Below are 23167 nucleotides of genomic sequence, written 5' to 3'. Positions count from 1 at the left end.
GCCCAAGAGGAGAGAACAGTAGATGGAGAAGGTAAAGGCAAAATAGTCCTTTTTGGAAAGGAATTTGGTTAGTGAGTGTTGACTAAAGGTAGGAGAAAGCTAACTTAGAGGTTAAAATATGGAATGGGCAGCATAAAGTTCCAAGTGTGAATTCTCATACCATTGGAAAAATCAGGAGAGAAAAAAAAATATTCAGAAATGGAGATGTGATGACGAAAGATAAATGTTTCCTTATTCGACATAGTTTCTTTTCTCTTTCTTCTGAACCAATGGTCATTGGTGAGTGAGTTCTGTGGTTTTTGTAAACATGATTGAAACCTACCCTCACAGGATTTTGCTGTGTTTTGTTTGAAAGAGTTTAAAATAGTCCACAAAGATCTCCATGTTCATCTTGAAAACCTAACAAACCTTTCAAAACAGCCATAATCAGGGCAAAAAATAATATTAATGTTTCATTTGCCTTTGTTTTGTTATAGAGAACTTTACCTCCATTCCATGTAAGGCTCCACGTCCTCCGAAAATGGAAAGGAAATTTCCACCTTATACCAACTTTGGTTCTGAAGAGGATTCTCTCCACTCCTGCATAGATCTCATGCCCACACCTCATACGAAGATCAGAAAGTTCATGGAAAAAGACAGGTGCTTGAGGGAACCATGATTTTAGTCTGATCTTTCTCAAATGCATTTGGGGTCTATAATATAGTCTTTATGACAAAAACAGATGACACACAACTCATCTAATTTCATGTCCAGGGATCAGGGTTGTTACAGATTTTTAGTGAAGCTGATTAACATGCAAGTATTAATAGGTTTTTACTTGAGTGGTTATTTTATTCATTCCATTTTTTTCCAGTTTTACTGAGATGCAATTGACAAATAACATGTATAAGTTTAAGGTGGACAACATAATGATTTGAGATATATGTATATTGAAAAATGATCACCACAGTAAGATTAGTTAACATCCATCAGCTCACATAGTTACAATTCTTACTTCCTTGCAATGAGAACTTTTAAGATGTTTTCTTAGCAGTTTTTCAAATATACAATGCAGCAGTGTTAGCTATAGTCATCATGTTGTATATGATATCACCAGGACTTACACATCTTAGAACTGGAAGCCTGTACCTTTTGACCCCTTTACCCAATTCCGCCACCTCTGCTCCCTGCCTTTGGCAACCACCAGTCTGATCTCTTTTTATGAGTTTGGTTTTTTTTAGAGTTCACATTTAAGCGAGATCATGCTGTATTTGTCTTTCTCTGTCTGACTTATTTTACTTTGCATAATACCCTCAAGTTCCATCCATTTTGTAGCAAATGGCAGGATTTCCTTTCCTATGGTCGAGTAATGTTCTGTTGTCTATATACACCATATATGCTTTATCCAGTCACCCATTAGTGGACACTTAGGTTGTTCCCATGTCCTGGCTATTGTAAATAATGGTGCAGTGGACATAGGAGTGCAGATATCTCTTTGGGACAGCGGCTTTGTTTCCTTTGGATACATTCTCAGAAGTGGAATTGCTGGATCATGTGGTAGTTCTACTCTTAATTTTTTGAGAAACCTTCATATTGTTTTCTATATTGGCTGCACCAATTCACTCCCACTAACAGTGCACAAGGGTTCCTTTTTCTCCACATCCTTGCCATTGAATGGTTATTTTATTGTGTCATCTGGAAGTCTCTAAAGTCATATTATCCCCAATTTACTTATACTTTCTATATATATATATATATGGTCCCTAGGAAATGGTGTAAAGTAGGGGTCAGCAAACTTTTTCTTAAAGGGTCAAATAGTAAATATTTTTGGTTTTGCAGGCCATATGGCCTCTGACACACCCACTAGGCTCTGCTGTTGTGGTGTGAAAGCAGCCAGACAGTCTGTAAACAAATGTGTGACTATATTCCAAGAAAATTGTGCTTACAGACATTGACATTTGAATTTCACACAAGTTTTACATATCGCAAAATAATATTCTTTTGGTGTTTTTCAACCATTTAAAAATGTAAAAACCATTCTTAGCTCATAAGCCATACAAAAACAGGTGGCTGGCCATGTTTGGCCCACAGGCTGTAGTTTGCCTACCCCTGGTATAGGGGCCTCAGTGATTTATCAGTGTTTTTCAGAATGTGATCTGGGGATTAATTTTGTTTCAATTTGAGGGGTTTGGTCGAGTTCAGTAACCATAGGCTGCTTACATGGTTGAATATTATAATTTCAAAAGATAGATTTTCAGAAGTATGTCTTTTATACTTCCTAATATATATATATATGAGGAAAAATATGCCCTGAGTCAGCATATAGAATGTGGCTACCGCCCATGGCTACCTTTGTGTAGGGAAAGCAGGCCCTGGAGGAAGAAGTTGGGGGGAAAAGTGGTGGGGAAAATGTCACAGGTGTTTGAGTAGGATGTTAGCTAAATATTGAAGTCCTAAGTGAGGAAAGTAATGGGTCAGGAGAATCTGTGGAGAAAAATGATAAAGGGGACATGTTGTAAGACCAGGAGAAGGAGAAGAAAAAGACAGAATCCTGAATTTGATAAAATTTAATGGAGTCAAATATAGGACATTTTGAGGTAGAACAATAATTTTATTCTAACTGTAAAAATGGCAGAAATATTTTAAGAATTGTACAGAATGTCTAAAAGTCTGCCTTTGCCATGGCATGATGTCCTTTGCCTTTTAAGAAAGAATCCTTTATTTTTAAGGGCTTTAGAGTTTTATTTTTACATTTTAGAATTGTTATTACTCAAAGTGTGGCCCCCATACTAGTTCTTGTGCCTTACTGCAGACCTACTGAGGCAGGAACTCTGGCAATGGGGTCTGGTACTGTGTTCTAAACAGGCTTTCAGGGGTTCTGATGTGCACCAAGGTTTGGGGACCACTGATGTGGATCACATAAGCAAGATACAAACTTATACCGCACCCTCCCCCCCTACAGATAGCAGTGTTTACAGAGGTTCTAAGGCAGGACTGATAGATACTTTTCACTAACTTTTGTTTTTAAGGGCAGCCGCTCGAAGGAGGTGGGCAGGAAGAATGTCCCTATTGTAAAAGGAGAGGGAATTTTCTTATAAGTAAACAAGATGAAACATGATCCAGGGTGTTGTTTCTGGAACCCGGGGGAAAACTGTTCCTTGTGGGTAGTTGCCTTATTCTCTCTTTCTGTCTACACCATGTCAGCTTGCCCACAGAGCACTGACTGTGGACAACATTCCATGTTCTTGTCATCCTGTCATGGCTGAAGGATAGTGGTAGAGGCACACATATCTCTAATTTCATTTCTTTCTGTCCACTGCTCATTTTGTGTCCACTGCTTGTTCTGTGCCAGGAATACACTTCTGTCAAGCTCCTCCCACACAGTGACCTTGTTTCCATAGTAACTGGCACATTCAGCTGGAGACTTATACATACATAAGTTTGAATAACCCAGGATTTTAAAACTGTGGGAACCTAAGGAAGATGATCTCACATAACATACACAACATAGTTGCCTAATGCAAATAAATAAACTGCAGATTGAAATGTGCAATTGTACATGACATAGATTGACTATATATATATTACTATTAAAATTTTACTGGGTGCTAATTGCTGTGTGAAGTTAATGGTGATCTACAATGAGTCATTGGAGGAAATAGTTTTAAATTGAAGCATATAAGGTTTTTGCTGGAATGAAGACCTTTATTGTCTAGGTGAAAAAAAAATCACTGTGATGGCCTGCTGGGCAGATTGTCTAGTCTCACTTGGGAGAACCAGAATAATATCTTGCTGCATCACGTTAAATTAGTTACTTATTCTCTGTGTGTGCATAATACTCTGCCGAGCATGCTTCCTATAATAGTATTACTTCTAATTATATTATGAATAAAGAGCAATTTGTGGTTACAGTGGCTAACTACTGTAAAATACTTGATCTCATTTTAATCTTCAAAACAACCTCATAAAGTAGATAGCATTATTGTACCCATTCTTTACATGGCAAAACCAAGGCTTGGAGAAGCTATACAGTTTGCCTAAACTCACACAGCTAATCATTAGTTGAGCTGGGATTTGAACACAGGGAAGTCTTACTTCTGGAGTTCGTCTTTCTTGCCACAGAACCTGTACTTATTGCAGTGTGCTGCAGTCACTTGTTTATGTTATTGTGATCTCCCCGTACACCAAGGGCTCTTTGAGGGCAGGGACTGGCTTTATTGTTTTCCTCATAGTTAAAACAGTGCTGGTTACATCCTTGGGCCTCAATAAATATTTTGTACAATAAGAGAAGAAATGGATGGTAAGTGAGTAAGCAGAATACATTCACCCTTCCAGTTCTTAATGATGGATAGAAAAGACATATGACTTCTCACCAGGAAGACTATTATCCCAGACTCATACTATTCATAACCATATAGCATCCAGATATCAGTGGTTTAATTGTAATCTCTGACTTGTTTTCAGATATTGTCCATCTGCTGTGCCATCAGTCATTTTTCTCTTTAAAAGTTTTTTTCTCATCAATGAAAATAATGTTTCTTTCAACCATAAGACTATAGCTCTAGCTATTTTTGAGGTTTTCAGTAAGTATATAGCCCTGGGTGAGCCATTCATTTTTCTCAGTCAACAAGTATTTACTAAGTATCTGCTATGTGCCAAGCAGTGACCTAGGGGCTTGGGATAAGTCAGTGAACAAAACAAACTTGGGGTAAGTCAGTGAACAAAACTCCTACCCCCTCATAGAACTTACATTCTAGCTGGGGGAGGCAGACAATAAAGAACAGAGATAGTACGTAAGCACATTCTGTAGTATATGGAAGGTGTTTAGTACTGTGGAAAATTGGGTGCCACAGATTATGGGTGCTCATCTGGGAGGGCAGCCATAGTCAAGGAGAGCTCTGTTGATTGGTGCCCAGATGGATGGGCAGGATTCTGGGCAGCCACAGGAAAGGATGGGAGAAGGGATGACCCCAAGGCCTGGAATCAGAAATGAGTACAGCATGGGGCAGTAACTGAAGTGACTTGAGCAGAAGAGTATTATAGGCAGTCATCCCAAGTAACTGTGTGTGTGCATGTGTGTGTGTGTGCGTATGTGTGAACTGACTATTAATGGCCCAGAAATCCAGACTGAGCTGTACAGGTAGTGCAGTAGGAAGCAGGGAAATGCTAACTTCTTTGGAGTGCTGGGGGTATTGTGATAAAAAGAGTGTTAGAGAAGTTTGATAATGAGGTTATTAGTCAAGGAAGTATCTGAAGATACTTGCAGTGTTTTTCCAAGTGTGCTCTGGGGACCACTTTATCAGAATTTCCTAGGGAGCTTATTAAAAATGCAAGTTTCTGGAGATGCAAGGTAACTGCTGCATCCATCTCTCTGGGGTGGGACTCTGAACTCTGTATATTTAACAAGCTCTCAAGGTGACTTTTTATACACAATAAAGTTTGTGATAAAGTTTGTGATAAAGATTGTCTTCTCGATCAATGAGCTTTCCAGCACACTAGAATTAGGTGAAAAATTGGTCTATTATATGTGAAAAACCCACCCTTAATATACACACTTACAAAATTTATGTAAGTTCAAAGAAGGTAAATTTATAGTAGTGGTTCATCTGGCCTGATGTTGGACCTCATTCTGTTGTTTTAATATTTCAGGCATCTGTAAAAGTTATGGGTCTTTACTGAGAGGGGCTTACCAAGCCGGTTGGTTTCTTTTAAATCCAGTTATATACCAGAGAAGATGGTTATCAAAGTCTAGCTGCACCCTGAACTGTATGAAGTCTGTCTGATGATGGGGAAACCAGGAACTAAGAGAACAGAGCTATGGAGATCTGTCTGCTTTTCCCAGGCTGCCCTGGGACTAGCCTTCTGTATTCCTCTCCTGGGAGGCCTCAAACTGGAAATCTCAGCACCATGCTTTTTCAGCCCTGCTTCCTTGGACGATCAGAGATGGGGCCCCGAAAAGCACTTTCTTCCTCTGCAAACCAGAAATGAGGTTTTTTTGTCTTTTGTGTTTTTTTAATCACTTGACCACAAGGAAAGAATAAATTTCAGCACAGGAGAATCTGAAAGTGAGGATCTCCCTGCTCAGAGTTGTGGTAGGGAAGTGATGAAGTATATGGTTTATTTTACTCTTTGCCTCCTTGGGGAAATGATTTTGATTATCCAAGACCACCCCAAGGGTTTAGTATTTGTTACAAAATCTATCTTTTCCTAGCTGATACCTATAGACATGCTTCTGCTGGCAGACCAAAAGTTAATTTCTTCAGTGACCAGGGTCACCTTTGGGAACTTTTGTTTCTAGAATTTGATCTGTTTTTCAGTTTATTAGACTATTCTGTTCATGCATAGAATTCTAAGTGTACATTCCCATCTATGTGGATCTTATAACGACTTGTCCAGAAGTATTCAGTAAGTACTTACCTAAAAAGTGTTAGGTTAGACAGTGATTAATAAGTCATAGTCCTAGTCCTCAGAAAGCAGACTTGTAATAGCTACTTACAATATGGGGGAATAGGTGCTCTAAAAGGGCAGGTCTATAATATTTCATAGAGAATTTGATAAGGGAAAGATCATTCTCCCCTTGAAGGGAGTTGGGGGATGCTGGGAATCTAGGGGAGAGGAAGGAGAGGATGTGAGGCTGAAGAAAGAAAAGAAATGGGTGTGAGAAAGTGGGAGGTGGCTCCAGACATGGGCAGAGCACACCCTCTGGCAAGCTGGAGCAATGAGGGCGAGGGGCTGTGCTTGCTGACACGGTTGTTGTGAGTTTTGACCAGTCTCATAACTAGGGAACAGCTGTTCAGTGCAGCTGGTTTGAGTAGTGTGTTGATAACATTTGTTTTGGGTACCTTTCCCAGTGTGTTACCCTGGACATCTAAAGAATAAGATGTTTTAGTAAGTTGAGATAATTCCTCTACCTATAGCTTTGGAGCCCTAATAAGAAGATGGTTGAACTTTTTCAGCTTCAGAGAGTTCATGCTACTATCTTAAAACCAGAGCACACCTGGGGGATTGAGGGAGGTTGTGCAATAGGTGAAGGGGGTCAAAAGGTACAAACTGTCAGTTGTAAAATAAGTAAGTCCTGGGATGTATTGTGTAGCATGGTGACTATAGTTAATAATATGGTATTGTGTATTTGGAAGTTGCTAAGAGAGTAGATCTTAAAAGTTCTCATCATAAGAAACAAAGTTTTTGTAACTATGTGTGGTGATGGATTATAATTTGACATTGTGGTACTCATTTCACAATATATACAAATATCAAATCATGTTGTACACCTAAAAATTAATGTTTTATGTCAATTATAATTTTAAAAACCCATAGCACACCTTTTGTCAATGTTTTTAAACATACATAACTTGTGGAAGATGAGCTATAAACCCTCGTTTCTCTTCCATTTAGAAATGTCAACATAAGCAGTACACTCCGGTTTTTCGCAAAACTGTTCACATGCAAATGTGCTGACGTGGACAGGATGTTTGTTATTTCATATTTTCTCAGCGATGACACAGTTTCAGTGTTTGAACCTATAGAGAAGAATTCAGGTAAGAGACATACCTTTCATAGCAATTTCCTCAGAACAATTAACTGTCTCTTCAGTTTGAAAGGGAGTGTGATCTGATAGCCTAGATGACCTTAAATAGTGACTTTCCCTTTTTTGTATAACCACGAAAGTTCATTTTACCAAGAAGTCTTAATGTAAACCCAGACTTACAGAATGATAAAAGAGGAATAATTTTGGTTGGCTCAGGTCTGGGGAACTTGGGACACCTCCTTTTGGATGCTATCCCCCTTCCTCTGTGGCTTCAGAGGCACCTCTGTGGAATCCAAGGGCCTCAAAATCTGGCTACCACCAATTCTACTCACAGCCACAAGGCAAAAGGAAATCTGTATTCTTGATAGTACCGCTTACAGAAGTTTTGCTTAACTCTAAGACAAGAAGCCCAGATTAACAAGTTCACTCTTCAGAGTCCTTCTTCCTCTGGCTTTTCTGTCTGTTGAAGCTGTTGCCAAGATTCCAGCACTCAGGCCACAGAATGCCTTTCCACAGTGTGAGTGTGCTGGCAGTATGGGCATTGCCAAGGAGAGCCTTTGCTTTTGACTTACCAAATTACATAACTACAGGGCTCCATTCTTTGTCCCAACATATTTAAAACTTTTATCTATGCTGAAGACACATGTTTGGGAAGAAAAATCAGTGGTGTGCTGGTTAGCCAGCTCTCTGAAACAAATTTAAAAGCCCTGATTTGTACCATTTGCCAGTTTCCATCATGTAAATACCCCAACCATGGTCAGTTTCAAGCAAACACCAGTTAAAACAACTGCTTGCAAAATCCCTGGAAGTATGACATTAAGTCCTTATGAGCTATTATGAGACACTCAGTACACCAAAAAATAATTTGTATAACTAATTCAGGCTCCACAGTGATTTTTAAGATCAAATCTTACAATATAAAATCAAATAAGAATGAATATAAAGTCATGTTCTTAAAGATCAAAAGAAAAAAAAATATATGCATCTGGAATGGGGAAGATATGGCCAAATTCCAGCATTCAGGGTGATGGCAATCAACAACCAGCTTCTAGTGTAAGAGCACCATGATTGAGTTCCTGCTGTTTTCCTTAAAAAAAACCTCATGAGTTAAGTTTTGTATTAGTCCACATCTTCCCAGGGACAGACCTCAAGAAGGGATTAAATGTGCAGGAGACCTATTAGGAGAAATGCTCATCAGGGGAAATGTGGAAGGATCCAGGAGAGCTGGCAGGCTGCTGTGCATGTCTGACTTGGGTAACGGACAGAGGGAAGGAGGAAAGGGGGATGTCTTAGACTGTACCAAAATTCTAAGAAAGTTTCAGCAATGCTAACGGGGAGTCCTAGAGCCAAAGTCACTTATTGGAGCAGCCTCCATCTTGCAGGAGCGGGCTTGCCTTAGTTTCCTGCCTGTCTAGCCATTTGTTGGCAGCAGTGTGTGGGAAGCATGACCCCAGCATAAACCCAGGGATACCCTTCAGAACACAGCAGCTGGGGCCTTCTGTCAGCTAGTGAGAGGGGCATTTTCATGGTCCCCCACAAATTTTATTCCCATTTTACCATTGAGAATTGAGAGAAGTTCAGAGAGATTAAGTAACTCCTAAAGATCATCCAGTTAGCAAGTGATACAGCCAGGATGGCCTCTAGCTCTGTTTGAAAGCCTATGTCTTTCCACCTTCTGTGGGTTCTGAATGTTGTAGGAGTGTGATGAAGTTGAACCCCAGAATTTGTCTGGGTTCTGGTTGGATCCAGAGGTCAGAAGACTGTTGAGTACCATTTAGAAGATACTGGAGTCCCACATTCAGCTCTGCTTGCTGCTTTGCAAGAGGTCAAAAACTAAATAATGCTCAGAAGAGAACAGATGAAATCGTGAGAATTCTGGAAAGTTAAACATTTGAGGCATTGCTAAAAAGAAGCAAAAATATTTTGCCTGTAGGAAAAAAGTTAAGGGAACTCCCATAGTTATCTTCTAACAGTTAAGTAAGCCCCTTTCCAGCAGTGGGGCATCTTACGCTTCATCTGCGTGTTGGAGTAAGTATAAGACATCATCTGGGGCAAATAGGTGGAAACAAGCTCAAATGAGGAATTTCCTACCTGCTACTGTTCAAACATGCCCTCAGGTATCTTCCTGATGTTCCATTTCTCAGTACCTTCACAGGTACTTGCTCAGTGTTTATTTAAGTGTTTGGACTGGGATGGAAGTAAAGAGAGGAAAGAAAAGGCTGGAATGCCACGCCACTTTTTTCTTTACACACTCATCTAGGAAGGCTCATTTCTTCAGCCAGCCCCATTTTCCCTTTCGGCCTGAGAATAATAGGCATAATGAGTTCACAGCTAAGTTGTGTGGTCTCCTCCTACTGAGCATGAAGCAACTCCAAAGGCAAGTTGTATGGTTCTTTTAAGAATAAAGACTACTCATTCACTTTTCTCTTTTTCTGTAGGGATTACTGGTGGGAAGTTCTTGAAAAGGAGTCGTGTTAAGAAGCCTGGACAAGAAATCTTTAAAAGTGAACTATTGGAGTACATCAAGGCCGAGGAGCTGTATGTTGGAGCTAAAGTGAATTTGAATGGCTACCTATTTCTTCTGCTCAATGCTGATGAATATACCTTCAACTACATGGAAAAGCATTCAGATAAGGTAAACTTTCTTGACTTGCTTCTCAGCTCTGTGCAGTCTGTGTTTTTCTTTCTCTAGATCATTTCTTCTTCATCTTGCCACCAGTTTTACATTGTGCATTTACACATGAGGGCATGAATAATGGATCCGTGTGACTTGGCCCCAAGTTCCGTCACAGAGGCCAGGTCCCAGTCTGTTGTGTTTACACACTGGGTCCTCTGCTGCCCCACATCACGGATGCCAGGCCCAGGCAGGAGGCAGGCCCAGGGTTGAATCAAGTTTCCTGGGTTTTCTGCTGATGCTAACAATGTTTTCAGAAAGCAGTTCAGCAGCTATAGGAAAGGAAGAAAATCTGGTGCCACACACTGTGCTGTCCCAGTTAATTGTCACAGACCTACCGAGAAAGCCAAGACCTGAACAAACAGAAACTCCAAGGGAACCTGATAGTTGCTGGGGTTGCAACTTCCCATAACGGGAGCCACCTGAGGCCTAAACAAGAATTCAAGGGCAAAACTGGCTAAGTGAGCTCATAGAGTTTTTTCATTTGAAATAAGATGGCAGATGGGTATTGTTATTAGGAGGATCTACTATGGGTTGCTGTTCAGTAAAAATAACATGTTGATAAAGTCTTGATTTTAAGTGGGTACTAGTTTGGTGTACAAACATGCATGTTCGAAAGTCATTGCCTAGTATTGAAAAAAATCTCTCTAGAAACAATGTACTTTAAAAATCTGCCTGTGAGTATTAATATTTGTGGTCCAATTATACACACACACATACACACACACACACATATACACGTGCACACACACACACTACCAATTCCATTTCATTTACATAGAAAATGCTTAGGGGTAAGTTGCTAAGTTGCTCTGTGTGTGTAACATGACCCATGTGAGTTTGCATCCTCTGAGAAGTGGATGCCAAAAAAGAATTAGACTTGCAAGACATGTGTTGGGGGAAATGCATATGAAGGGTAAGTGGGGAGGGAGCAGGAGTAGGAGGAGAGCTCAGAGTGCAGATCTAACCCGAGAAGGGAAAGGAAAGGAAGGTGGAGGGGGAGGGAAGAGCCTCAGAGGCAGTGCAGCTCTGAGATAGTCCGTTCAGGCTAATGGGGAGCCCCAGACCAAGACTGCCCAGCAGAGAAGTCCCCCAGTCAGTCAGAAGGGCCCAGCTCTGGTGCCCCACACCATGCTGGCATTGGGTAGGAATAGTCTGGGGGGAGTGTGGCCTCAGCAGGAACACTGCAGCAATCCCGAAGATACAGCAGCTGGGGGCTGTCTGCTAATAGTGATCTTCCCTGTAAGGACTCTCTTGACAGTAGGCCTGGGCAACACCCTCCATACCATCACTCCATTTGCGGTGCTTGAAATTCAGGTTATTGTACAACAGGAAACTGGTAGCGCTTCAAAAGCCCTGACTTCAGGTGAGAGCCTTAACAATAATAGGCCGTTAGATTTCTGCAGACCGGCAGGTTTGGCTGGGAAACCTGACTCTACACTTAATAGCTGAGGGTCCTTAGCCATATATCTTCCCTAAGCTTCATTTCCCTCATCTTTAAAATGGAATAACAGGGCCTATTTCAGAGAGTGACTATGAAGATTAGATGCAGCAATGTGTGTGAAGTGCTTAGCCATCTGTGGTCTATAGCAAACTCAGTGTACAATTTACAATAGCTTTTGTAAGTTTTCAAACATAGGAGAGGCCCATACCTTAATATAAAATACATATAGCACAAATACATATATTTAAGGTATAAAGGGCTTTTCTCCTTTCAGACAGATGAAAGCAGGGTGGGATATTATCTGGTATCAGCATCCCAAAGTGAAAGCTGTATTATTTTAAAACTAGTCTTAACATGGACATTTTAAGCAGAAAGAGATGAATGTACTCTTTAATATCAGTCTGAGGAATCTTTTCAAAAGAGCAAATAGATCCTATTATGGAAATAGATTAAAGGACAGGCAAAAGAGGGAGGGAACTTGGGGCTGCAATGGCTGCTGACCCCCTGGTGGAAGAGAGGGAGCTTTATCTTACATCACCACTGTTTTTATTTTCATATCTCATCTGATCATTTTTTATCTCTAAGCTGTAATTATTTACAACCTTGTGCTTTACTGGGTTGAATAACAAGCATTCTTACAAACACCCAATTTCAGGGCAGGAGACAGGAGCTGGGGGTCACCTGAGAGTGGATGGCAGGTGTCACAGTGCCTGTGAATCTGACACCCAGCTGTGCTCTGCTCAGTGCATATGGCCTGCTGGCAGACACTTCCAGGGGGCCCCCTCTAAAGATCTGGAGTACCCGGTGGACCGCTTACCCAATTTTGCATCCCCATGCTCTCCTTTAGGGTCTCCAAACATACTGGGCCAATGTCCAAGGGTCAAAGGGAGAAGGCTGAGGAGGAGCCAGGGTTGTTTTCTGATTCCTGTGGCCTGCTGTACCCTAAGCTCATTCTCTCAGATCTGGTATTGTTCATTGTCCTAAAGCCTTAACTGAAGAAATACAAATCTAGTCCTGTCTTCTCTGTGTTGGTCTCAGTAGAAAGACACACCCAGCTAACTTCAGGCTCACAGTGTGAAGTCTCTTTGCTAGCCACCAGGAAGATGGGGCTCCTGTGTCTCAGGCATGTTTAAGTATCTTTCCTTCCTTCTTTCTCTTCCAGTTTCCTAAGAGCAGCATCAAACTTGCCCTACAAAAGCTCAAAGAAGAACCCAAGTCCAGAGAGCTCAAGAAGCTGTTTGTAGCTGCTGACTATAGGCACACAAAGATGGTGGATTATAATACGTTCAGGTAAGCCATGTTCTGCTAAGCAGCCATCTGCTTTCCCCCCAAGATGTCCAAAGAGCAAAAAACAGTTTGTTTAGTGCTTCCTAATTAATTTGCTGAGTACTTTTTATTAGGAGTTAGCATTTCTTAACTTTTGTGGTGAACTTTTGCTCACCTTTAGTATACTTTATACATTTGCATATAAAAGGAGTTGATATATACATAGGCAAGAACAGAGAGACAAAAGCACAGAACTCATGCCATCACACTGCCCTGTGATTCATGGTGTTGAAGGATTAGGGGACTGCCCGGAAGGGTGCATCTGAGTGAGAAAGGCCAAAAATAAGTATAGTTATGAGCACCCCTCTGAAATCTGGGGAACAAAGGGGGGGTCATCTCCCCAGGAATGTGATCCAGTTGGAAAAGTTAGTGAAAACTTTACTGGTTATCAGAGAAGAGGTGGTATGTGGACATCTGTGTGTATTTATGCTCACATACACCCGCACATTTTGAAAGACAGAAAAATACGGAAATTAAGGGAAAAAATATATGACAGAAGTTAGAAATAGTATAAAAACTCACGAACAATACAGATTTTCTCTAAAGTAAAGCTGAATGCTGGGACTGTCCAATGGCTGACCTAGGCAAATTTCCAAACAGTGGAAACACAAGGAAATTCACATTCAGGGTCTAGTACAGTTGTAAGACTTCTTAGCCTGAAAACAAAGTGAATGGAGCATTCAGGAGAATGTAAATTAAATCATGCTTGGAGGACAGAGGGGACTTTTCCTTTAGACTGAGAATTCTTGCTCCTGAAAACAATAGTGGCTGAAAGCAGTATAGGAAAGTCCTCTTCACTGCAGTCAAGATGTGGTCGGAGCAATGAGGAAGTGAGCCCAGGAGAGGGTGGTGTGGAGGTCTTTCTGACTTTGTATCTGAAGTCATCTTTTTGCATCAATACCTGGTGACCAGAAGCCACCATTAGGTCCAGAGTGTCCTAAAAATCCATTTGTTGTTTTAACAAAGCTCTTTGGCGTCTCTTAAATATTCTTTTGAGAGAAGCACTCAGAGGAAATTTTTTTTATTGTTCAGAATCCCCAACCTTCTGGGATCAGTAAGAATTTATAGTTCTTTGTTATTGTCCATAGTAATACACATGTTCATGGCCTTTTGGCAAATAAACAGAGACAGAGTGGAGAGCAAAATCAATGGCTCAGACCTGGGACTAATGGAAAGCAGTGGAAAAGAAAACACATTTCCATCAGCAATGAGGGAGTGGTTTCATTTTATTATTGTGTGCCCTTTTACAGAAGTATTCATTCTCCCAATACTCTAGCAAAGTCTACTGCAAACACTTTACTGAGTTTGTAGGACTTTTCAGGAAGGGCTTGGGCCAGGCGTGAGATCCATGGAGGAAAAGCTGCTCTTCAACTGGAGTCCAGACCCTAATTGCAGTGGAATAAAGGACCACCGCATTGTGAGAGTAGAGGAGGGCCTCAAGTTGCCGCGTGCTCAGAAAGAACTGCTCCAGATCGTAGGCCCTCTCCTGGCCAGAAATTCCTTAAGGTGAAATAGGTCATGCCTGGCTTGAAAAACTCTTCCATGACTGGCCATTATCCTTAAAATAAGGTCTAGACATTTTCCTGCAGCCACAGGGCCCTGAGTGATGCGAGTCTGTATTTCTAGTGTCATCACTTCTTTTTCTCCAGCACTGTCCTCTAGCTGTGCTGTCTGTCTCTCAGTTTCCCAAACACGTCAGGCTCTTTCCCACCTCCAAACATAAGCGTACATAGTTCCCTGTGCTTGGAATGCCCACACCACTGTCCTTCCCATGGCAAACTCTAGGACACCTCTTCCACGGTGCTGCCTCAGAGGGGCTTCCTTTCTGACTGTCCTACCTAAAGTAGATCACTCACTGGTGTTCTCAGCCCCTTGTTTCTATTTTGTCCAGCCCTTAGCACAACTTGCAGTTACTTTATTTAGATAACTGTATGTGGTGTGTGTGTGCCTGCTTATGTGACTTTTCCCGTGAGCTTCCCAAGGGGCAGAGACCTTGACAGTCCTGTTCACTGTCCTATCCCCGGCACCCAGCACTGGGCTCAGTACATACTTAGTTCCTAAATGGAACAATGATTGTAGAATTCGTGGAGGTTCTCGTTTGGAGGTGATGAGAGTGGAGACCAGGAGTCTGGATATCTCAGTCCATGTGGCATGCCTGGTGTTAGGCACTGAGGCTTCTATTCTTGGCCCACCACTGTGGGTCCCTAGCTCATGGTCTTCAACCCTCTCTTTTGCTCCTCACACCCTTTCCTGAGCAAAGACCAAGGAACTGCTTAGCCAGTTTCTTTTACACCACACCCTAGTTTAATTGTCTACTTGGCACTTTCACTAGCTAATATTTTTCTCTCTTTTATTTATGCATGCATGTATGTGTGCATTTTCTGGCTCTTCTCATGAGAACATACCTTCTCAGGGCAGGGACCTTCTTGTTTTTATTTTCTGCCTTAGCCTTTTCACTTTTCACAGTGCCTGGCAGATAAGTAGGAGGTTAACACATATTTGTTGAGTGACTACATGTCACCCAGGCCTCACCATTTTAGTATCACCTGAGGGCTAATTTCTCCATACTAGTTTCTCAAGCTCAGACCTTTCTTCTGAACTACAGGTCTGGAAACATGAGTGCCTCTGGGACAGCTCACCCTTGGATGTCCCTTAGGCATCCCAAAATAATTTTCCCTAAAATGACCTCACTTTCTTCTCCCATAAAGTTGTAGCTGGGGACTGTGTCTTAGTAAAGGCCACCATACTTGTCCCCAGGGCCTGGGCCGGGTCTGCCTGGTCTTTCTCCTCTCCTCTGTCTTAACATCTCCCACCCATCCCTTGAAATTGCACATCTTAAACTACCTCTCTTCATCCCCAGCTTCTCTGATGCAGCTCAGCTTTTCAACACTGTTCGCTTGGACTCTCTTGAGAGCTGCATAACAGATTCCTTTTCTTACCTCTCATCCTCCTAAGTTTTGCCAGAGTGATCTTCCTAAAATCCGAGATGTCATTCCTCTGCTCTAATCCCTGCTTCAGATCTTCATGTGTCCAGGGCAAATCCCAGCCTTTCAGTGTTTCATGTGAGGTTTCTCATGGTCTGACCCTTGCCTACCCCTCTCCCTTTATTCTCTTTCCACTGGAAGAACACTTTTATAGTTCTTCTAGTCACTTCTAGTCACTGTTCATCAAGTGCTTACTACTATCCACCGGTAGCCCCTGTTAACTTGTTTATTTCCCTGCTTCCACAATTGGCTCCTGCTAAGTACAATAGATGTTTGTTGAATAACTTAATGAATGGCCCTATTTCTCAGAACATTCAGTCTAAAGTTTGCAGCAAACAAATAAATTGACGGCTGTGCACTGGGAAGGGCAGTCTGTTTCTGACTGTAGGGGAGGCAGGGAACACAAGGCCCAACCCTCATTAGCCAATTGACTTGGGCAACTCACTTCACCTACCTGTACCTCACTCCTTTGCCTATATAATGGTTGCTAAGTTTCCTTCCTACATTTTAAGAGTAAATTTATAAATAGTGCTTGTAAAATGTTCCCTTTTCATTTGTGCTGAAATAGTAGAGTAGGCAGGCAGAGGCAAGATTGTGGCATAGGCCTCTGGGCTTCACCTCCATGGCTCTGACTCACCCCTGCTTCCATACTTGGCACTCTCAGTGTGTACCTGTGGACTCAGAGCCTAGCCCTGCTGCTCTGGGCAGTGGTCCAAGTCCCAGGCATTTCCCTTCTTCTCAGAGATCTGCACTCTTCTGAGGGAAACCTTGAGGGCGGGTGCCAGAACAGCTCTGCAGAAGGCACCTCGGTTGATAATGGATGAGTGGCTTAATGCCTGGGCCTTTTTGAGATACTTGCTTCAAAACTGACCTAAAGGAATATAGGGACTGGTGGAAACGGGAGGCAGTTTAGGGACGAAATGTTTCTCTTCTGCCTTATGGGCATCACTAGCTCGGCCTCTAGGCCAGACTGACACCTCTAGGATGCCTTTCTCATGGTCTTTCAGATTGGCCCATGAGAGCTGCTGGCAGTTATCCAAGGGAGTAAAGAGAGCCCCTTCCGGAACCTCAGATCTCTGATGGGCTGGGCAGGGCTAGTGTTCCGCATAGTTGGGAACATGGGCAGGGTGAGCTACTCCATGTGGGCCCTGCACTCTGAACCACAGGCAGCGGCAGCGGCAGTGAGGGCCCCATGCCTGGGAAACCATGGTCAGTTCTTCCCTTCAGCCACCTTGTTCAGCCTGAGCTGCCTCTCGGAGGTGACACCCACCCTGGGCAGTGTTCTCTGTGTGTTCGCCTCTTCTCCCCACCTAGGCAGAGCTCTCCAAGGACATGATCCATGTCCGGTTCACCCTGTGTCTTTCCCAGATACCTCCCATCCCCAGTGTCTCAGGTCTCAATGAGCAGAATGAATGATTACACAGCTTTTCTTCAGACCCCCATCATCAGTTGCAAAGTCAGGAGATTCCTTATGAACATCCACATAATAGATCCCTTCTAAGATTTAGAGCCTCGAGAACATCTTCTCTCTTGTAAAAATAAAATTTCTTCCTGAAAGAGTCCCAGTCTGAGACTTGCAGTCCTGAATCCAAATCTCCAACCTGCCATATGTCAGCTTGGTGGCCTTGAGTAAGTTGCTGAGCAGTGTTTTCCTCTATAAAACCGACTAATACCTGCTCCATGGAGCTGTTGTGATGAATAAATCTGATAATGTATGTAAACTTCTTATTGTAGCACACAGCAGTGCATAGCAGACACTAGAAAGTGAAAACCCTTTATCCCAAAAGTTGCAGCTTGTGTCACTGAAAAGAGTAGTAGAAATCTATTTCCTGTTTTTGATATTTCAATAAGTTATGTATTTACCCATGATGAGGTCATGGAAAACACTCTTTAATAAATGAGGTTGGCAGAAACTCTTAAAAAATTTGGAAGGTGGAAAATAAACATCATCATTGGTGGACCAAAGTTGGGAAACATTGATATAATCCACCCCATTACTGTGCTTTACTTCAAGGAATAAGATTATAAATCTAGCACTTAGAACATTGTAATGATCCCATCCTGATTTATCTCAGACAGTTATCTCTCCTTTTATGTGGCTTTGCTCTGTCTTTATTTGAACAACTCTGTGTGCCTTGTTCTTGGTGTTCTTATTGTAAGTGTCGGGTCTCTTCCCTGTCTCTGACCCGCAGATGAGGGAAGAGACTCGATTGTTCGTCGAAGATCTTAAGGACCAGCCAGGGGACTCAAGGCGTGACAGCGCAAGAGTGGTGCCGAGAAGGCATCTCTCATATTTATTGATAAAATGGTTGTTAACAACAATATTGGGGTTTCCATGCACAATCATTAATTAAGTTCAACTCTCAACAGTTTCACAATCTGAAGGATAATGAACAGATCCTCATGGTGAACGAACACAGAAACTCTTTCTGTCTTGGCTACTGTTTCTGTCTTGACTACAATCATGAACCATAAACCATCAAGGCAAAGTGCTTATACATATGATTTTCATACTTTATATATAAATTCCATATAATTCCCACATTTCCCCCTTTTTGTTTTTAAAAGGCTTCAAGATAATGATTGTTGTAACTCAAGCGAAAGATCTGTTCTTAATTTTTTAAATATCAATTTAGCCGGACAAAAGCAGCAGAGAATGCCTCATGTAAATGGGGGGACGAGGTTCTAAGCCTCACCTCAGTTGGCCCCCACCTCCTCACCTGTTGACTTTTTATGACTGTGCCTGTCTTAGGTTGTTCCTCCCATGAGGAATCTTACTCGTCTCTGGCTAACTAGCCATCTCCTGGGGCCACACAGGGAGAGAACGTGTGGAAAAAGGAGGCATTAGGAGTAGACTGATGTTTGTTTTCATACTCTCACTCTTATGTCCAGCCTTAATCATAGAAATCACAAAATACAAAGATTTAGTGCATGGACTTTCATGAGTAACAATGCAAACAAAGAACAATCATTTTTTAGACATCACTTCTAGGAAAGTAGCATAAGCATGCATTGGTTTCAACAAACTGGTGACTATATGACGCATCCAGGCTATCAAGACTGGAAGGCAAATACACAAAAGAAACAGGCCTACAATTACTGGCCATATCCAGTAAAACTAAAAGAACTATTTAGGTAATTCAGGCATTTGAGAAAACTTATCAATAATATGATGAATATTGTCTATTTGATTGTGAATAGTTTGAGAAAAGTCAGATTAAAACAACACATGCCTGGAAACTGTTCACATCTCATATGTTCTTTTAACAATAGATAGTCTATTGTAGCTCAGTCTTGAAGTACTGCAACTCGTACTTCTCCCAGTTCTTGGTTGAGTTCAGATAAAACAGAAGCAGTCAGATTTGTTGTTTTACTGTATGCACAGGCCATCTTGGATATTTCATTCTGCATTCCTACGAGTCCTGGAACTGGTAAGATGAATGCAGCAGCGACAGCTACAGCAACAGGATTCAACAACTTCAAGTTGTCATCACAATCAGGTGGCAGCGCTCGAGAAATCTGTCTGTGCTTATATCCAGGATGGTCTATAAGAGCAGGAAGAATACGTCCTACTCTACAAACACTTTGATAATGTGAAGAAAAGGCTTGATATGTTTTGTTATTGCATAAAAATACTCAGCCATTTGGAAGTCTTTATCTAAAAGGCCATTTTACACGAATAGTAGAATTACAGTAAGAAGGAATATGAGTGCAATTAATGCATATACATTCAGAAACTATAGTAGTACTGACAGGTAAGTTCAATTGAACTTCACGAGTAAGAATTTTAGGAGAGTGAGTAATGTTTATCCCTGAAATATTAGTGAAAACAGAAAAAGGGAGTCCTATACTTATTAAATTTTTCTTTAATAATCTACTAATAGAGGAATCTCCTGCTACACAAAAAGATGACTTGTTCAGTCTTTGACTTGCAAGTTGTAGCCACATATTAGGTGAAGAAAATTCTCGCTCTGGAGAGAGTGATATGTCTAAGTAGACATAGCTACTTTTATATAATATATCAGGAGATCTTTTTTGATATTTCTCACAAGAATAATTGCCAATATCATTTCTGGTCAAAGCTGTTTTATAAATATCATAGCGAGTATTATCTCTTTTAGACTGATCAGTTGCATTATTCCATCTAAGCTTTCCTCCATACTTTTGTCTATATATCTCTTCACTATCTTTTTTCTATACTATAGGACTTACAGGAGTAGAGCAGGTGGATACACACTGAAGGACTACTCCTGGGCCTAAATATGGAGGACTGCTCACACTAGCTGTAATAGTGCAAGCTTGTGCAGTGTGTGTATGTATGAATGTTATCACCAAAATTAGAAGTTGAAACTTCACTATCCAGGAAGCTTTATTCCAGTGATGAAGTTTGTTGGTGGCTATCCTCTGGAGCAGCTCTTTCTGAGGATGTTGATATTGGAAGTTCTTCTTCATATCGTATCTTAATTCTTTTTCTGGGTAGCTAAATCAAGCGTTGATCTTCTGTAATGACACAAACTCTTTGCCTCACACTTTGATATGACCTTTAGGAGCATGAGTCAGGTCGTGATATCGTTGAGCTGGTGAGTAAGTAACTAAAGAAACAAGCTTGTCTACTTTATTGTTATAATATGATAAAGGACTTGGTAAATTAGAATGTGATCGTATATGAGTAATGAGGAAGGGATGTAGACGTTGACGGATACACACCTGTAATTGAGAAAATAAAATGTTGATAGGAGATTGTACGGTGCCCAATGTTGCAGTTTCTAATAGAGGAACAGAAAAGGCAGCATAAGCAGAGTCAGTAACAATATTGACAGGACCTGGGAAATCTTGCAAAGCTTGCAACACAGCATATAACTCATTTTGTTGTGCAGAAGTAAGAGATGTTTGAAAAGTTTTTGACAAACCAGAACAAGTTATGTAGGCTGCTTTAAAAGATTTTGTACCATCTGTAAAACAGGTAACAGTATTTAATAATGGGTTAGGAGAAGTTTTATGAGGAAGGATCTATTGATGGCACTGAAAAAATGAAAATAACTTATTCTTGACTGTAATGACAGTCAATATTTCCTAAATAATCTGAAAGTGCAATTTGCCAATGAGTATTTTCTTGAAATACTTGCATAATATTTTGTTTAGATAAAGGAACAATAATGGAGTGAGGGTCTTGACCAATCATCTGTCTTAGTCTCTGGCATCCTTTAAGGATAATGGAGGCTACTTTGTCAATGTAAGGTTGTAAGGAGGGTTTAATTTGATACTGCAAAAATATCTATTCTAACTAATCATCACATTGACAGAGCAATCTTGTAGGAGAATGAGGAGTAAAGTAGATTAATTAAAGTAAGAGTTTGTGTAAGTCAATTTTTGATAATTGAGCTTTTTGAATGTGTTGTTCTATCCACTTGAGTTCTTCCTCAGCTTTTGAGGTTAAGTCTCTAGGACTATTAAGATCTGAGGGTCTTTTTAAAATATTAAAAAGATGTAATTTATAAGTAGGAATTCCTAATAATGGTCAGATCTAATTAATATCTCTTAAGAGCTTTTGAAAATCATTTAAAGTTTTAAGATGATCTCTCCTAATTTGAATTTTCTGAGGAATTATTGAATTTTCTTGAATTTTATTTCCCAAATAATTCATTGGGTATTGTATCTGTATTTTATCTGGCGCTATTTGTAATCCCCATTGTTTTAACTCAGTTTCAGTCTCATTGAGAATATTGGTAAGAGATAAATGCTTAGGCAGGGCTATGAGAATATCATCCATATAATGAATGATATAAGCTGAAGACCATTTTTCACGTATAGGCTGAAGAGCTCTATGCACATAATTTTGACAAATTGTAGGCCTATTTAACATTCCTTGAGGAAGTATTTCCATTGGAATCTTTCTGAAGGTGCCTGCAAATTTAAAGAAGGGACAGTAAAAGCAAACTTTTCCCTGTCCATTATAGCTAAAGGAATTGTAAAAAAACAATCTTTAAGATCAATTATAGCCATGTTCCAGTCTTTTGGAACCATAGTTGGAGAAGGGAGGCCTCGTTGCAAAGTCTCATAGGTTTAAGAACTGCATTAATTTGTCTTAAATCTTGTAAAAGTCTCCAATTTCTTGATTTCTTTTTTATAACAAATACAGGAGAATTCCATGGACTCGTGGAAAATTCTAACTTATCTAACTGAAGTTGTTCTTGAACTAATGTGTGTAGGGCTGCTAATTTTTTTTATTGAGGGACCATTGATCTACCCAAACAGGCGTCTGAGTGGTCTACTGTAATGGTATAGGAGCTGGCAGCCGTTTATCAATGACCCTTAAGAAAAAGACTGAACTGATGAAGGCTCATTAAAAGACAATGTAGTATGCCATTGTTGCATTAAATCTCATCCCCAGAGATTAATTGCTACATCAACAATTAAAGGTTTTAACAAAGCTAATTTTTTTTCAGGACCGAGACAATGCAAGGTAGCTGAACTTTGCCATACTTGAGAAGCTGTACCAATACCTGAAACTTGAATATGCTTCTCTTGTTTGGGCTAATTTTTTGGCTAATATTTAAGAGCAATTACAGATACATCAGCTCTTGTATCCAACAATCTTGTAAAAGACTTGCCTTGAATACTGATCTAGCATTGAGGTCTATCAGATGTAATTTTTGTATTAAGCCATATTTGTTTATCTGTACTTCCCAATCTACCTTGTCCTCTCTCATAAGGTGTTGTTGAAGGTGGGAGATAGGGAAGTAAAAGTAATTGAGCAATTCTTTCTCTTTGAGGTATATATAATTTCTTATCAGATGATACCATTATTTTAATCTCACCCATATAATCTTGATCAATAACTCTAGGTCTTACTATTAATCCTTTTAGAGTCTAGTTACTACGGCCTAAAAGTAATCTTACAGAATTGGCTGGTAAAGGACCAAAAATTCCTGTACTAAGTAATTGAACTTCTTGTGATGGGTGTAAATATACAGATTGAGAAGAGGCAAGATCTACAGCAGCACTTCCTTTAGTTGCAGCTTGTAAATCATGCCATGTTCTTTCACTTGGAGAGGATGCCTCTGTATTATTTTCTAGGGCCTCAGAGGCTGGCCCGATTGGAGGTTTAAAGGCTGAGATTCACTGATAGGATTACCATCTTTATCAAATTTTGAATGACATTCATTAGACCAATGTCTCCCTTTTTTACATTTTGGGCAAACAGATGGCAGTTTTTTAAAAAATTTGACTCT

At 40.6% G+C, this 23167-nt stretch overlaps 1 protein-coding gene across 6 annotated transcripts in view; it reads left to right on the top strand.

The window, feature by feature from the left end:
• EFHC2 (EF-hand domain containing 2) overlaps positions 1 to 23167 on the top strand; it is a 272900-nt gene that overhangs the window by 146519 nt on the left and 103214 nt on the right. For all 6 annotated transcript variants that reach the window (XM_037001545.2, XM_037001544.2, XM_037001547.2 and 3 more), the window contains exons 8-11: positions 477 to 639; positions 7375 to 7517; positions 9946 to 10142; positions 12788 to 12915. In XM_037001545.2, coding sequence (XP_036857440.1) covers positions 477 to 639; positions 7375 to 7517; positions 9946 to 10142; positions 12788 to 12915 — 631 coding nt within the window. The remainder of the gene's footprint in view (positions 1 to 476; positions 640 to 7374; positions 7518 to 9945; positions 10143 to 12787; positions 12916 to 23167) is intronic.

Source organism: Manis javanica, chromosome X (assembly GCF_040802235.1).
Source record: "Manis javanica isolate MJ-LG chromosome X, MJ_LKY, whole genome shotgun sequence".
NCBI lineage: Eukaryota > Metazoa > Chordata > Mammalia > Pholidota > Manidae > Manis > Manis javanica.
This window is presented reverse-complemented; position numbering and strand designations above follow the sequence as displayed.